Source organism: Thamnophis sirtalis, unplaced genomic scaffold, assembly GCF_051295495.1.
Source record: "Thamnophis sirtalis isolate CommonGarterSnake01/CBP01778 unplaced genomic scaffold, rThaSir2_p1.2 scaffold_6, whole genome shotgun sequence".
Classification (NCBI taxonomy): Eukaryota; Metazoa; Chordata; class Lepidosauria; order Squamata; family Natricidae; genus Thamnophis; species Thamnophis sirtalis.
The window spans coordinates 50,262,813-50,276,631 of NW_028261386.1; the positions used below are offsets into that span (position 1 = coordinate 50,262,813).

The 13,819-nt window shown below is 35.3% G+C and overlaps 1 protein-coding gene across 2 annotated transcripts in view; it reads right to left on the minus strand.

Moving 5' to 3' along the window:
• The window catches only part of TP53BP2 (tumor protein p53 binding protein 2), a 46,972-nt gene that overhangs the window by 9,605 nt on the left and 23,548 nt on the right, over nt 1-13,819 (minus strand). For both annotated transcript variants that reach the window (XM_014067344.2, XM_087717840.1), the window contains exons 3-12: nt 11,010-11,123; nt 9,462-9,541; nt 8,007-8,108; nt 6,754-6,928; nt 6,157-6,338; nt 5,686-5,850; nt 5,154-5,391; nt 3,453-3,584; nt 2,290-2,444; nt 126-612 (exon numbers count right to left, since the gene is read on the minus strand). In XM_014067344.2, the coding sequence (XP_013922819.2) occupies nt 126-612; nt 2,290-2,444; nt 3,453-3,584; nt 5,154-5,391; nt 5,686-5,850; nt 6,157-6,338; nt 6,754-6,928; nt 8,007-8,108; nt 9,462-9,541; nt 11,010-11,123 (1,830 nt within the window). The remainder of the gene's footprint in view (nt 1-125; nt 613-2,289; nt 2,445-3,452; nt 3,585-5,153; nt 5,392-5,685; nt 5,851-6,156; nt 6,339-6,753; nt 6,929-8,006; nt 8,109-9,461; nt 9,542-11,009; nt 11,124-13,819) is intronic.

Genomic DNA, 13,819 nt, shown 5'->3' on the forward strand with positions numbered 1-13,819 from the left:
AACAGAGTAGCTCCTTCAATTCTCACCACAGTTCAAGGTGCTCTTCCCTTTAGAAACAGCCTTTAATTAAAAAAAAAAGAGAGAGAGCATGACATAGCAAAGCAAAAATATCCTTAAATTCTCACCACTTGGGAAATGAGGTCCTCTGGTTTGGGCTTTTGTCAGAGCACTCTGTACTGCCTGTTGAAAGTTCTTCCCAGGGGTTTGCTGCTTTGTATACATGCTGTAGATGGAACTTGTAGTAACAGTCTGTGGCTTTCGAAAAGGTGGTGGAGGGGCTTCTTTGGTTGGCTGAGGAGTGAAAGGTCTCACAGCTGCTGCAGGAGGACTCTCTTGTTTGGGAAGAGCTAGATCCAGATTAGGAGCAGGAGGGCCACTTGGGGAAACACATATTTTTTGTTGAGCATATTGAGAGGCTGATGGTGTCAATGCGGCTGGTGGCTTCTGCTTACTTCCTGTGCTGGCAATTGCCAGAGGCAGCTTCTGGACATTACAGTCAGGCTTAGCATCTGATGAAGGAAGCTGACCAGTTTGGCCAAAATAAGGTAAGTTGATCTGTTTTGGCTTGGTGGGAACAGGTGGTGGTATTTTTGCAACACTTTTAGCGCCCATCTGTGAGTCAAAAACAGCCAAGAAAATAAGACATTCAAAAGAAATGTTATTTTACCAGAAAAATAGCAAAAGATAAATGGTACACAAGATAATGCTATCTATTTTATCATATACTGTATTAGGGTTGGGGTTAGATGGTAGTCACCAATCTCCAAAACATAAATACATAAATATTAAAGGCTGAAATCTCACAAGATTGTCAAATGTTGAAAAATGTCAGTGTTCACACAAAAATCCTTCTCTTTGGAACATTTTTAATAAAGAAGATAAACAAAAAAGAGTTCTCCTGTCATGTTTATACTTTTGGCATCTGCAATATCTTGCAAAATCATGACTCCCTCCCTAGTTCCTCATGCTATAAAACAGGGAGGAGGACTGTATTTTCAGAATGTAAGAATCTGACAATGTAGGTTTACAAAAAAGTAGAATTAATTCATAGGGTTGGGATTCCTAACTGGTTTACCCCACAAAGCTAACAACCACCTACCACGGAACACAATACACAATCAAATGAGAAAGAATGACTGTCAGGCCTGCAGTCATATTCCTTTCTGGATCTTTGGCCTGCCACACCCATTCTCTTATTTTACTATGCTGTTTCAATAATGGGAAATTGGGAGGGAAAATAGCAAGAAATAGAATGTGTTGTTGTCAAAATAAATTCCTTTCTAGAAAGCCAAGGTCATCTTTTGTTCTCTACACCTCTGCACCTGACCAGAACTGGATGGGTGGAACTGCCAGTGTGGCAGTGGAAGATTGGACCATGTGATGGACTTGTGGGTGTGGGGGCAAGATCATGAACTTTCAACTGGGTGGGGAAACAAAGGAACCTCAGATTCGGGTTTCCACAGATGTACCAACATGTCACTCTTAATAAATTGGAACTTTGAGGAATACTTTGCCTTGGGCTCTGATTTAATTTTGGATGGTATTTGGAATGCTGACAATGACACGATTATGTAAAAGTATTACAGTCATAATGCCTTTAAATTGAGCAGATGCTGAATTTTCTGCCATGATTCCACCAGAATAAAAGAGGTAAGTGACAAATCCTATGCTATTATCTGTGTGGTCAGGAAAAATATACAGGTAGTCCTTGGCTTATAGCCAGTCATTTAATGATCAGTAGGAGTTAAAATGGCCTCGGAAAGCTTAATGGACTAGAAGGCACTTTTTGATTGTTATAAAATGCCCCCCCCCCATAGCCATATATGACTGCATTTTAAGTATTTGGCAACCAGCTCACATTTACCACAATTCCCCACTCCCACCCCCATTTCTGATGCTTTTAGCTGCTCCTAGAGGTTCTCTTCCACAACAGCATTTGAAAGGATGGTTTTTATTTCCCCCCACCACTAAGAAATGTGATTAAGAAGAGAAGGAAGAACAAGATAAAGCATAGAATGTATATAAGAGCTCCTTTAGAGATGGAGAGTCCCTTTCTTCTACATATGATGGTGAAAATCTGCTACTTGCATTTGAGTGCACACCTCAGAGTAACCTCTATTGTTTGCTCAATTGTTGTGAGAAATGGAGCAATTTCCCTTTATGGTGAGCTCAGATAATAATTAAAAGTCAATAGGATTTTTTTTTATCAATGCCTATTGTATCAAATGGACTTAGATACTTCTCTTGGCATATAAAGAAATAAAGATTTAAAAAAACCCACAAAAATACCTGGCCATCGCGCAGGAGGTCTTCGCTACTCTGATTTTTTCTTAGTGTAGTTGTTGTAGGCACAGAAGTACTTGCGTTTGATTCAACAGAATCAAACATGGAAAGGGGGCGCACTTTCTTTTCTCTTTCTCTAAAAGGAACATCTCCTTCACCAACTATAAAAAGAGACTTGGAGTTAAATAGGTATTTGATATCTATATGACAAACACAAACTAAGAAATTATCAGGATTTTATAGCTTTTAAGCTAGGTATAAAGTTATTGTTTTCAGCAAAAAAAAACGCATTAGGCTTATTTAAGAAAATCAGCATTAAACTTGTATTTCAAGGACAAATAAGAATGAAGTCATTCTTCATTATTATCTATAATATTTTCAGAAAAGCCTTTCAATTGTGAAATATAGAATGTGCTTGTACTACAACACAGACACAAGAGTCTTTATGAAGAAGCAAGCATTGGATTTAAAATAACATGAAGGCTTTTTGCTGAAGAGATTTGACAGTACCATGAAACATAAGCAAATATAAATAAAATACGCACTGTTAACCAAGTTGAGAAATTAAACTAGCCAAAAAAGGAGAATATTTGTAGCTGAGGGTTAAAATTGGGGGTGGGGGGTCCTTGTTGATTTCGAGTTTGGTTCTTTTCTTGCATATGTTTTATTACCCAAACTAGGTAATATCATCAGTGCTAGTGGAAGTGTGCTTACAGGCAAAATGTATCCCATTTTCATGCTTTCTGACGCATGTCGTCCATATGTAGTATCAATAAAAGAGAATATTTGTAACTCAGGGTTGAAATGCACTGATGATGTTGCCTAGTTTGGGCAATGAAATGTCTGCAAGAAAACAACCAAGCTCAGAGAATACTAAGGAGCGCCCTTATACTAGCCATTTCAGTATTCAAAAGAAGTCTCAGAGCTCACTGATGTCATTTTTAGAAATGGAGCCTACGCAGTACTTTAGGTGTTTCTATGTACATTAGTCTATTTTTAAAAAATCATATATGCCTCATGATACTTGCTACATTTTTAAAAAATCACAATCTGGCACATGTCTGAACATTTGTCTTTCATTCTGGAAAGATTTTGAAATACTAACTAAAAAGGTCTTAACAAATCGTCAATGAAATAAATTATTGAAATCCCCACAGGAGGTAGTTTACCTTTCCCTTCAATGTTGCTACCGACATTTATCACTGAGGAAGTTGAGCCTTGATTGATAAAGTTATCAGTACTTAAGTTATTCCAATCACTGACAGCAAATGGGGGTGGTTTTGAAGCAGCAGTTGTAGTTCCTGTAGTAGAAATGAAGAACAGAGAAATTAATTTTAAACTTACAAAGCTTTATTTTGATAGACGTCTAGAAAAAGGCTCCTGTATAATATATTAATTTTCACATACTACTTTTAACCAATTTGTTCATTCTGGCCAAAGCAGGAAAACATTAAAACATTAAACATTAAATATTTTTATTTTTAAACATTTTGTCTTCTTCTAATCAATATTAGTAGCTAATAAAAGAATATTTACAATGAAGTTAATGCTAGCCTTCAAATAGGAGATGCCCATTTATGGTCAACTCATATCTAAAAGATAAGCTGTTGGCTGTTATAAATCATGAAAATAAATTAGGCATGTTCTTGTATTTATCAAATAGTTCACTTTTTTTAGTATTTCCAATATGTGACACACTAGAAAAATGCAGAGCAACACAAATTTTCTAACTACGCATACTCCTGATTATGAGATTCATTTAGTATAGTACATTAATGTTATCCACAAATATCCTAGTTTAAATATCCAGACCCAGCAAATTAAAATAAAACTGCTATCCGCTTTACATATTGATAATGGCAACAGACAGCTTATTTCAAAAAACCTGTATACAAGTTAAAAAAGGTTATGAATGAATGCTGAATAAACCCTCTAACAAATCTCTGTTCAATCTTTGTTTCCGAAGCAAAGATATAACTTGGTAAGACTATATTTTACATTCTTTCTCTCTGTTGTAGCATCCGCAGGAAACGTCTGTTTTTAATTTGCAGATTAAAATTCACTCACCCAGAGCTATTAGCATTAGTTCACATACAAACAGGGAAATGAATCAATTTTTTTCTAATATTCACCCAGTTCCTTAAAGAAGCTTTTACTTAATAATTTTTGATAACATTTTTCAGATAGAGGAAATAGTAAATATTTTCACAAAATTATCAACAAATATAAAGTATGAGTATTTTAAACAATGTTACATTTCTAAAAATATAGTGATATAGTATGAATCTTATACGTCTTTCTTCCACCCATAATTTTTATTTTATCAGTAACCAAGCTGAAGTCCATAAACGTTTTTGTTCACTGAAAGCACAATTAGTTTTCTAGTTATTAGGATCTTTTATGTTTCCAAATAAAACTATAATTGTAATAGTTTTACTTCCAAGATGTTATGTCCACAATAATGTTAACATAACATAGAATATTTCCTAATAATATTAATGGTATATAATTCAAGAAAAAACAAAAATTAGATCATCAGTTTTTACACAATGAGAATTCAAAATAATTACCTAGAAACACTTATCTATGTTTTTGGCATTTATATTATATAGTTATATATTACATGGATATATATATTTGATATATAATCAATATATCCTACTGTATGATCTGGAAGAATTCTGCATTTAGAAGTAGAATTTCAACTAATTGAACAAAGCATATAGATACATTATTCTTTAGACATCCTGTGGAATTAATTAGGCTAATTAGCAATCTGCAAGACAAACTGATAGAACATAAGCTGACAGGAGGAAATGTCAAAACACTTCATACAAGTAGAAAGCAAAAAGGGGGGAAATAGCATTTACCACTAGGAGCTTTTGTCTGTGAAAGAACACCAGATCTCATGTTTGGCAATGTCTGAGTTTTTAATGGACCATCAACAACTTGTAAGGTTGGAGTCCCATCTGGAAAGGCCGGTTTGACTAACAGTTCATTCCTTGAGGCTATACGTGGCATGGTGGAAGACTGGATATAAGGACCAACAGCTGCCACTCGGCTTGGAGCAGATACAACTGGTTGCGGCTGGTTCCCATCTGAAGACACCTAGGCAAGATTAAAATTGCAGATTAAAAAAGAAATTAAATGCTGTATTGCAAAACTTGTCCAGGAAAAACTCGGTATAAAAAAAAAATCAAGTATTCATTCTACAAAGCATTTCCCCTGATTTAAAAACTAAGTAGATTCATGCTGATGTGTTATTTCAGATGGCTTCCGTGATATAAGAAAAATGCTAAGAATACAGCAGAGAGACCCTTAACAAATGTCACATGCCCACTCGTCCAGCTAAATAAGCTTCCATAGCAGAATGGGATTTTTGTTTTCTTTTCTGGCACTCACTGGTACATTCTCTTTCTGCTGCAGCGCAGCTTTCTTTTTCCACAGCCGTTCCCTCAGCTCATTAACACGCTTATCCATAACTGCCACCTCCGAATTGCGTTTGTTTAAAGAGTCCCTCTGTTGTTGCAGCTTGGCATTCTGCTCCTGGTTTAGCTTGTTCCTCAGCTGAATGCAAAAGAAACAACTTTTTCAGAATGATGCTAGAACGCACCTGACAAGTAACAGAACATTATGCAAAAGTTTGGGAGAAAGAAGTCTGGAAAAGTAGCTTGGTCTAGATTTTAGTTCTTCCCACAAAATGGCCGGTAATTATAATTATATACAAAAAATAACCTAGATGATGAGATAACTTATGTAAATTGTTATGGATTATATAATTCTTGTTTACTAAGGTTTTTTTTTTCCTGAGACAGTTAGAGATACACCACATTTTGCCCTCTTTGGAGGTCTGAAAGGTAGAATTCCAGTTACCTGAAGCTCTTTATACAGGCGGTCAAGCTCAGCTACAGCAGACTGGTTGTCATGGTAACCATCAACCCGGCCATTCTTCAGCATCTCCAATTGCCTAGTAAGTTCCTCTACCTTTGACACAGCCAGTACCAGTTCTCGTTGTTTTTGCTGGAACAAACTGTTCATTTGCTCAATCTCCTCCACTAAAGAGGAAAACAGAATACAATAGCAGTAGTGGAGAAATGACCAAATGTTGGCTGCTCCCAAGATAGCTATTAAAGGGACAGATACCCCTTATTGCTCTCCAGCACAGAGCCAGGAAGAAAAAAAAACCAACTAAGTCTAAAGTTTTAAAGGAAAAAGACATTTTATCAATCCTAAGCAAAACTGCAGCTGGGGAGTTATAATTTGGAAATGTACTGCCTTATGAGGAATATTATTTGAAAATCTACAATATAATATGTAAATAAAGATGGTTTTAGAGCATATTTTCCTAGAGGGAGCAGAACACTTTTATGAAATGTAACCTTGAAAAATATTCCAGCACAGCACTAATTATAAATATTGAAATATTAACTTTTCAACAAATCAGAATTTCAAAATTGCATTATAGCTCACCTAATTTCCCATTACTGAGCCGTTTCTGTTCTACGTGGCCTTTAAGCGCTCTCACTTTTTTCAGTTTGGCTTCCTGATTCTCAGCAATTTCTTTTAATCTTTTGAGTTTCTCCTGCTCTGCAGCTTGTTGCTGCTGCCGTTGATCCTGCTGTTTCAGAAATTTTAAACGCTGCTCCTACAGGTATACAATGTAAGCATTAAGCCAACTTTAAATACATTGCAGGTAGTTTTTGACTTACGACCACTTGTTTAGTGACCATTCAAAGTTACAGTAGCCCTGAAAAAAAGTAACTTATGATTGGTCCTTACACATACAATGTTGCAGCACTTCAGTGTCACATGATCGCTTTTTTTTACTTCTTATCTGGCTTTTGACAAGCAAAGTCGACGTAGGAAAGCAGATTTGCTTAATGACCATATGATTCACTTAACAACTGCAGTGATTTGCTTAACAAACATGGCAAAAAAGGTTGTAAAATTGGGCATGACTCACTTAACAACTGCCTTGGTTAGCAATGGAAATTCTAGTCCCAATTGTGGTTGCAAATCGAGGACTATTTGTAAATTACACTGGTCTACTATTCCTAACTTAAATGAGCTCTCTGCAACACATCCAGTGAACACAATTCATTTGATTAGCTCTGTTATTAAGCACAAGCCAGCACCAGCCTGTTACTCACCAAAGAAAGGCAATCAGATTAAATTAAACCTATAGTTTAGGTTAGCCAAGTCTCCCAATTATCAACATACCTGGAGAAGAGCTATGTCAATTTTAATAATCAAAATTACATTCAAGGAAAGGGTTAACTATACACAGACACATTTTTTTAATTCTTATATGTGGGGGAAGATTTTATTCTCTTATTAATTTTCCCAACTGAAGAATCCTAAGAGGATTCCAACGCAACAGGATTGATCCTTGGATAGTAAACATAAGGGAAACATACTCTATCCATTGATATAAATATCTTATATACTGTGTGTTCCATTAATTTAAATGGATAGCATATTTGACATCAATTCCCTATCCCAGTTTTGCTATCAACTTAATGGGTATCATTGTCACATTCTTAATTCACCTTAACATATTGTTTTAACCACAGTTTAGAAGATCTAAAGAATTCCAACCCACTTTTAAAGAAATACATACCGTAAAATTCATGCAAAGTTACTTTGTCATGCTTTTTTTTAAAAAAAAATTCATAAATTACACACACATACACAAAACAGATGCAAGACCAATTTCAACAAACCTTGTTAGCCAGCAGTTGCTGCTGTGCTTCTATTTGCTGCTGTTGCCGTGCTGCCATTTCCTGAAGTTCTGCCAGCGTCATGTCCATCCGAGGAACAATGACCTTCATTTTTAAAAAAATGATATTTTGTTGAAACTCACACAATAAATTTGCCACTAGGTTTCAAATGTAAAAAGCTGCCTTTATATTTGGGGAGTGTTGTAAAGAAGGAATTTAATGTGGAATGATAGTTTCTTGATGAAAAAGACCATAAAGTTACTTTTATCCAGTGGATACAGAATAAAATAATGAAAGAGAAACACTCCAGAAACTGCCATGTCTACTAACATCCAGCTATCCACTTTCTTCACTAACTGAATACCAGAAGCCAAGAGTAAATGAACCACCCAACATGCAAATTATGGGAGAATCCAAGTGCACAAGGCAAATACAGGCTGCTTGCCAATTTGACTAGAGACTAAAAAAATAATTATTCTCTCATCCCAAATATAGCAAGTAGAAAACAGAACCAGGATGTTTACACAGAAAGAACATTTTATACAGAGATTTATCCTCATCCCCAAAGTTTAAAGAAGCCAGATTGCTGACACTTTTCTTAAAATTATTTTCCTTGACTCTTCAAATTAGAGAAAAATAATGCCTCATACTGTACTTCATCTTGCTATACTAATACTTGTTTATCTAAATCAAGTATTAAGTTGCTTATAAAATGAACCTAAACCTGTCAGTCTTTACAAAGATACTGAAGACCTGGTTTTATAGACCCTGTATCTTGCCCTGGCGTAATGTATTTTATTTTATTATGCTTATTATTATTTTTCTTTATATTTGTAACCTTCATTTATTTATTGATTTATTAAAATGTAAAGGCTGCCTGACTCTGGGTGGCTTATAATTAAAAAGAGAAATATTAAAAGGAAAAATCTAAAAAAAAATCCAAAGAAGTAAAAATCATAGGTGGACTAAAACATAAAAACAAAGTTTCAAAATATTTTTTCTCCTAGAATCCCAAGCGCTGCACAGCACAACTTTCCTAAAGGTTATGGCACACTTGTCTGTAGAAGGATCTGATTACATAATTCTAACTGAAAGATCCATTTCTTTGTCTGCGGTAAGCAATTTGGGATTGCTTAATCTGGGTAAAACTAGACTCTCTTAAGGTGAACAAAATTCCAAGGTGGCAACATAGATATAGCCATGAAATTTTCTTGGTAATAATACGAATACCATTTGCCATTATTTTTTTCCCCAAAAGTCCAATCTAGATTACTGTCCTAGAATTCTCTTTGAATTCCACTCAATCTGCTTTAACAAGGTTGGCCAGATGCTACCACCTGTTTGATTGATTGGCTTAAAACATTGTGTGAAATGTTCTGAAAATAAGACATCTGTAAACTTACTAGAATAAATTATGTGCTTAAGTTTTATTTGAGAGTGCAAACTGAAAATACTTACTCCATTCTCCATTCTCCTTTCACCTGGCATTTTAATGCCATTTCTCTTTAAACCTGGATCTTGCATCCATGACCCACTCCCTTTATTAAGTAAAACACAGAAAATATCCCTTTTAAAGAACAGAATTTGCTTAAGTATAGCATTTATTTTATACAACTGGAAAAATGAAATGGTAAAGGAATCAAATTGTTTTGCAATTTTAAATAAATACTTAAAACAATAAATATTAAATAAATACAAAAATAAATTCAAAATGCACATCTCTACATCAGTGAAGAGTGCCTTGTCAGGTTTCTATTGAGTGGCTAGTTATGTAATGAATGCATTAGATTTCTCTGATACACTATATAGAGATAAATAAGAAAACTTTTTTTTCATGAAAATCAAAATATTCAAGCTACAGAATAAACAACCCAGCAATTATGTATAATAAAACAAAGGGACTGCTTATACAAAATTGGGACAGTCATGCCATTATAACATTACAATTTTGCAGCTGGGACAAGAATTAAAGATATTTGCTTATCAACCAAATTCCGGGGGGAAAAACCTCTCTGGCTAATTCATTCATTCAGTCAGTCAGTCAATTTAGAGACTATTCAACTTCAAATGCAGCTTACAATATTAAAACCAAGAAATCAATAAAGCAATGAGAATGAAGATTATACATAACCAGAAGAAAAAATATTTAATTGAGCCAAATTCCAAACATCATTATAGCTCTTTAATTTTATACATTCAATACAGGTAGTCCTCGACTTACAACCACAAGTGAACCCCAAATTTCTGTTGCTAAGTGAGAAATTTGTTAAATGAGTTTTGCCCCATTTTACAACCTTTCCTGCCAGAGTTATTAAGTGAATCACTGCAGTTTGTGAAGTTAGTATCAAGGTTGTTAAGTGAATCTGGCTTCCTCATTGAGTTTGCTTGTCAGAAGGTTGCAAAAGGTGATCACATGATCCCGGGACACCTCAACCATCATAAATATCAACAATTTGCCAAACATCTGAATTTTGATCACATGACCATGGGAATGCCGCAACAGTTGTACGTTTGAAAAACGCTAAGTCACTTGTTCCAGTATTGTTGTAACTTTGAACAGTCACTAAATGAACTGTAGTAATTCGAGGACTATCTGTAGTTACTTGGTAAATAAAAGAATGAATATGAATTTAAAATTTTGATAACTGTAAATTATGTTAACACGGTACTTCCCATCCATTATATCTTGTCTTGTTTTCTTTTTGCTTGTGTAGCCATTTATTTTACTCGTTAAATGTTTTAAAATAAATTTATTTAAAAATAAATCACTTTATCCAAAGGCTTATAAGTATAGCCAATGCACGTTTTGAAGATCATTAGGGCGGGAAGCGGCATGTTTCTCAGAGGGGTGGAAGGAGAGGGATACTGCTCCAAAGGACAGGCACTGCAACAAAGACGTTACGCTTCCTAGCTCCAGATAGAAGGCACTGTTTGATCAAAACTACCTGGAGTGTACTCACTCTGATCAATCTTTCAGGATAGGATAGTTTCCATTTTAGCTCTTACCTGTTTCTCGAGTAGGAGGTCGTTCATGGCGAAGAAAAAAGCGAACCTCGTTTCTTTGGACTCCATAGCGCTGTAGAAGATCCAACATACGCTCATTATCAGCTACTGGGCGTTCTGAAAAATAGAAAGCAATTCTGACATATTTTCTCAATTGTGCTTTCCATGCTAAGCATGTGTTTCCTGTTTCATCAGCACATGTTCAGTCTCCATGAATTATTTATCTGATTTATCAAAATATATTTGCACAGCGTCCATAACATTTTTATGTTTAAATGCTATGGCTTCATCCTGCAAGTTCAGATGCCAGAAGGATATCCCTCAAAAGGATAGTAAAAAAAATATGGGGAACAAACCTGAGCCATACACAGATCAAACTATTGTTCCAAAGCCAAAAAAATAGGAAACATGGAGACATCTAACAGCTATGACATATTTGTCAAATACAAACATTAGCATTATTAGGAAAATCTACAAAAATCATTTTTTACTTAGATGGAAGGTGATACATTTTTGGGGGGCCTAGGGCATAGCCTCCATTTCTCATGACCTCAGATTCTTAGTAAGAATGTATTCTGCTTCCTCAAAATCCTTGGTTTGGATAGCTATTGCAATATCATTGCCATAGCAAATTTTTTCTAGAGTTGGTTTCACTAGATTACATAGGAACAGGCCTAGAACAGCATGTTGTCGGAGTGTGATATTTCTAGTAAACCAAAAGAGAAGAATCTAAGTGTAGTTAATTTTACTAGATAGATATTTAGACATTTTAACTGGAAAGAAAAAAAGACTATTGTAAAAATTGAGACATGGTTTATGTCTATAGCTCAAACAGGAATATATATTTCCAATGGGAACTTATAGTTTTTTGGTAAAGAGAGAGTTTAACTTATTGGACATTAAATTTTAATATACTGCAGTAAAATTAACTGAAGTTAAAGAATGCCTATATTTTAAGATTCACTTTACGTAACAGTCATGGTCACTGTCATAGCCTTCTACTATCAAGAACTACTGGTCTAGCATGATTACAAATGACAATCAAGATACAAGGTAAGGCTTATTAAAGAACTGAATGTTCTGCTGCTGATACTACTAATTTAAAGTTTCAAGACACCTAAGCCTGCTCCTATCGATTATGGTACAATGAAACTCGTGTTTTGACAAGACAAACTAACCCATTCTGCTGTGACAAGCTGAATAAATCAGCATGCCAGCACAACACAATAATACACTATGTTCAAATAGCCTTCATTCATTACCACACTACAATATAGTTTAAAACCGCTAGATTGGGAATGTAAGCCAAATATTTACTTATAAGTTTTTAAAGATTCACAACAGTTATCAAAAATATGAAGTGATGTTTTCTCTACTTACTTCATATAAGAAGATATATAGGTACTCCTCATATTATGACAACAATTAAGCCCAGGATTGTAATTGTAAATTGTTGAGGTCATTAAGCAAGGTGTTCTGTGATCACCTCGCTTAACAACCACAATCCCAGCTCCCTTAAGGTTAAGCAGAGCACAGGCTGGCTCAAAGAGTAGACGCAAGGCCACACCTCCACTGCAACAAACCTCCAGCGTGCCTGTGGCCTGTGCTCCCGCACTCCCTTAGGCACCCCTTGCACAGCTTCCCACCCCACTGACTTCCATACTCTTGGGTCTCTTGCCCACCATCTCATGCCTTGCTCTGCTTAGCTCTTCCAAAGATTACTTTCCAAAAGAGCACCCAGCCAATGCAATATGAAGAGGCCACCTCACACCATTCTGGAGGTGGTTGCCATTCATGTGATCTCTCAGAAGTGCACACATTTCCAAATCGCATGTTTCTGGGGTGCCATTGAGTTTTTAATCTTGAAATATTTGTTCTTCTTGAATTAGTCCAATCAATTTTAAAGCGACCCAAATTGGTGGCCATCATTACATTTTGCAGTTATTTCTGATTCATGGTCCCAGCATTTCGAAAGGTGGTGGTGGTGGTGGGGAATCTCCCTCTCTACTTTTGGCATATCATAGATGGTTGAATCCTACCTTCCACCAGCTCGCTCTCTTTTTAAACTACAAACTCCCAAAAAATATAATCTTTTCCCATACAATATGTGCTAAAAAGCATTCTGGTTATTCTCTTGTGCCACTTTTCCTATTATAGCTTTTTCAAATCCATGACCAAAATTGCACATAGTATTCTAGATATGAACATTATACAGGTAGTTCTTGACTTACAAAAGTTCATTTAGTGACTGTTCAAAGTTACAATGGCACTGAAAAAAGTGACTCTGACCATTTTTCAGATATGCCCTTTGCACTAGTCCCATGATCAAAATTCAGATGTTTGGCAACTGGTTCATATTTATGACTGCTGTTGTGTCCCAAGGTCATGTGATCACCTTTTACGACATTTTGACAAGCAAAATCAATGGGAAAGCCAGATTCACCTATGGCAAGAAAAGTCGTAAAGTAGGAGAAAACTCACTTAACAAATGTCTCAGTTAACAACATAAATTTGGGGCTCAGTTGTGGTTGTAAGTCGAGGACTACCTGTAGATTTGCATATACTACAAATGTTTGCAATGTTTAGCTTTACTTTGAATCTTTCTTCTATTCTTTATGAATCTATTCACTGTCTACAAAAATCGTAGGCCCTATCAGAATATATTGTACAGTATATGAAGTTAGAGAGATGATTTTTTTTTGTCCAATAGGTATAACTCTGTATTTATATAAATTGAATTGTATTTTCTATTTGGTTAAGCATTCATCTTCATTAAAGGTGAGCATTTCATCCTTACATTTGCATTGTAGCAT